This window comes from Oncorhynchus tshawytscha, linkage group LG10 (assembly GCF_018296145.1).
Source record: "Oncorhynchus tshawytscha isolate Ot180627B linkage group LG10, Otsh_v2.0, whole genome shotgun sequence".
Lineage (NCBI taxonomy): Eukaryota > Metazoa > Chordata > Actinopteri > Salmoniformes > Salmonidae > Oncorhynchus > Oncorhynchus tshawytscha.
In genome coordinates, this window is record NC_056438.1 from 3,793,210 (window position 1) to 3,795,709 (window position 2,500).

General features: G+C 45.1%; 1 protein-coding gene across 3 annotated transcripts in view; it reads right to left on the reverse strand.

Moving 5' to 3' along the window:
- The window catches only part of LOC112239580 (tripartite motif-containing protein 2), a 30,269-nt gene that overhangs the window by 24,607 nt on the left and 3,162 nt on the right, over positions 1–2,500 (reverse strand). For 2 of the 3 annotated variants that reach the window (XM_042328023.1, XM_042328021.1), the window contains exon 2: positions 40–631. In XM_042328023.1, the coding sequence (XP_042183957.1) occupies positions 40–135 (96 nt within the window). In that variant the 5' untranslated portion in view covers positions 136–631. The remainder of the gene's footprint in view (positions 1–39; positions 632–2,500) is intronic. The other variant, XM_042328024.1, reaches the window with a different exon arrangement.

The following is a 2,500-nucleotide window of genomic DNA, read 5'->3' on the forward strand; positions in this document are numbered from 1 at the left end:
GGAGGGTTGGGGGAGGGGAGGAGGATGAGTGTGTCCTACCTTGCCAGTGTGTGTGTGACAGGCCAGTCCCGATAGAGCCTCCAGTACTGTACACTCCTCATTACTGCTGTCAGGTGACGGATGTCCCGCCTCCATCAGGCCAGTCCACACCCCTTTCTGTACACCGACGCACAGACACACCCCTTTCTGCAGTCAGGGGGAGGGGCCAGACAAACAGACACACCCCTTTTACTGCAGCTAAAGGAGGGACTGGGCAGGTGGACAAACCCTTTCTCAGGACTGCAGTAACTCTGGACGGATTCACCTCAGGACCGCAGTAACTGTGGACGGATTCACCTCAGGACCGCAGTAACTCTGGACGGGTTCACCTCAGGACCGCAGTAAATCTGGACGGATTCACCTCAGGACTGCAGTAACTCTGGACCGCAGTAACTCTGGACGGGTTCACCTCAGGACCGCAGTAAATCTGGACGGATTCACCTCAGGACTGCAGTAACTCTGGACCGCAGTAACTCTGGACGGGTTCACCTCAGGACCGCAGTAAATCTGGACGGATTCACCTCAGGACTGCAGTAACTCTGGACCGCAGTAACTCTGGACGGGTTCACCTCAGGAATGGAAACTCATTGTCCTATGAGGAGAAATGGGACACGTGGATTAGAGAGATACTTCTGGAGGTCCTGATCAACAACGACGAGGAGCGGAGACACAGCTTTATAATGTCTTTCTGTTAGAGAACCTTAAAGAAGCTTTAACCTCATATGTTTTACCATGAGACAAACACAGACATGCGGGATTTATTATTTATGTTGAAGGGGTTTTCTCTGGTCACTTCTACTGATATAATCCCCCCTCCACTTGACTGGTATGAGAGAAAATCTGTAAATATTAATACACATATTATTTGGAAAGTAATCAGACCCCTTGAATTTTTCCACATTTTGTTATTTTACAGCCTTATTCTAAAATTGGATTCAATTGTTTTTCTCTCAACAATATATATATACACTATATACCGTAATGACCAAGCAAAAACAGTTTTTTAAAAACTTGTTACAAACTTATTTAGAAAAAATGAAATATCACATTTACTCAGTACTTTGTTGAAGCCCCTTTTGACAGTGATTTCAGTCTGGGGTCTTCTTGGGTATGACGCTACAAGCTCGGCACACCTGTATTTGGGGAGTTTCTCCCATTTCTTCTATGTAGATCCTCTCAAGCTCTGTCAGGTTGGATGGGGAGCGTCGCTGCACAGCTATTGTCAGGTTTCTCTAGAGATGTTCGATCAGGTTATAGCATCAAACCCAAGAAGACTCGAGGCTGTAATCTCTGCCAAAGATGCTTCAACAAAGTACTGAGTAAACAGTCAGAATACCTATGCAAATGTGATATTTCATTTTTTTGCTTTGTCGTTATGGGGTATTGTGTGTAGATTGAGGGAGGGGGGCATTTAATCCACGTAGAATAAGGCTGTAATGTAACAAAATGTGTAAAATGAAGAAGTCTTTCCAAATACACATATATAGATATAGATATATATAGAAAAAATAATATATAGGTCACAAAATGTCTGTCCATAGAGTGCCTCTGGTTCCTATGGTAACACTGGGAGGAAAAGAAAAGGGAAACGCCCCCACACAGATCTAAAGTCTTCCAATCACGTGCTTTCTACTCTCTACCCCCAATTCCATGACACAGTGAATATGAATTTCCTAAAGAGGGGAGATGATGGTCATGTTGAGCTAGCAGAGCTGGTGTTCATTTCCATCGTCCTAATTAATATATATATATATATGTGTACACACTGCTCAGAAAAATAAAGGGAACACTAAAATAACACATCCTAGATCTGAATGAATTAAATATTCTTATTAAATACGTTTTTCTTTACATAGTTGAATGTGCTGACAACAAAATCACACAAAAATGATCAATGGAAATCAAATTTATCAACCCATGGAGGTCTGGATTTGGAGTCACACACAAAATTAAAGTGGAAAACCACACTACAGGCTGATCCAACTTTGATGTAATGTCCTTAAAACAAGTCAAAATTAGGCTCAGTAGTGTGTGTGGCCTCCACATGCCTGTATGACCTCCCTACAACGCCTGGGCATGCTCCTGGTGAGGTGGCGGATGGTCTCCTGAGGGATCTCCTCCCAGACCTGGACTAAAGCATCCGCCAACTCCTGGACAGTCTCCATTGGTGGATGGAGCGAGACATGATGTCCCAGATGTGCTTAATTGGATTCAGTTCTGGGGAACGGGCGGGCCAGTCCATAGCATCAATGCCTTCCTCTTGCAGGAACTGCTGACACACTCCAGCCACATGAGGTCTAGCATTGTCTTGCATTAGGAGGAACCCAGGGCCAACCGCACCAGCATATGGTCTCACAAGGGGTCAGAGGATCTCATCTTGGTACCTAATGGCAGTCAGGCTACCTCTGGCGAGCACATGGAGGGCTGTGCGGCCCCCCCAAAGAAATGCCACCCCACACCA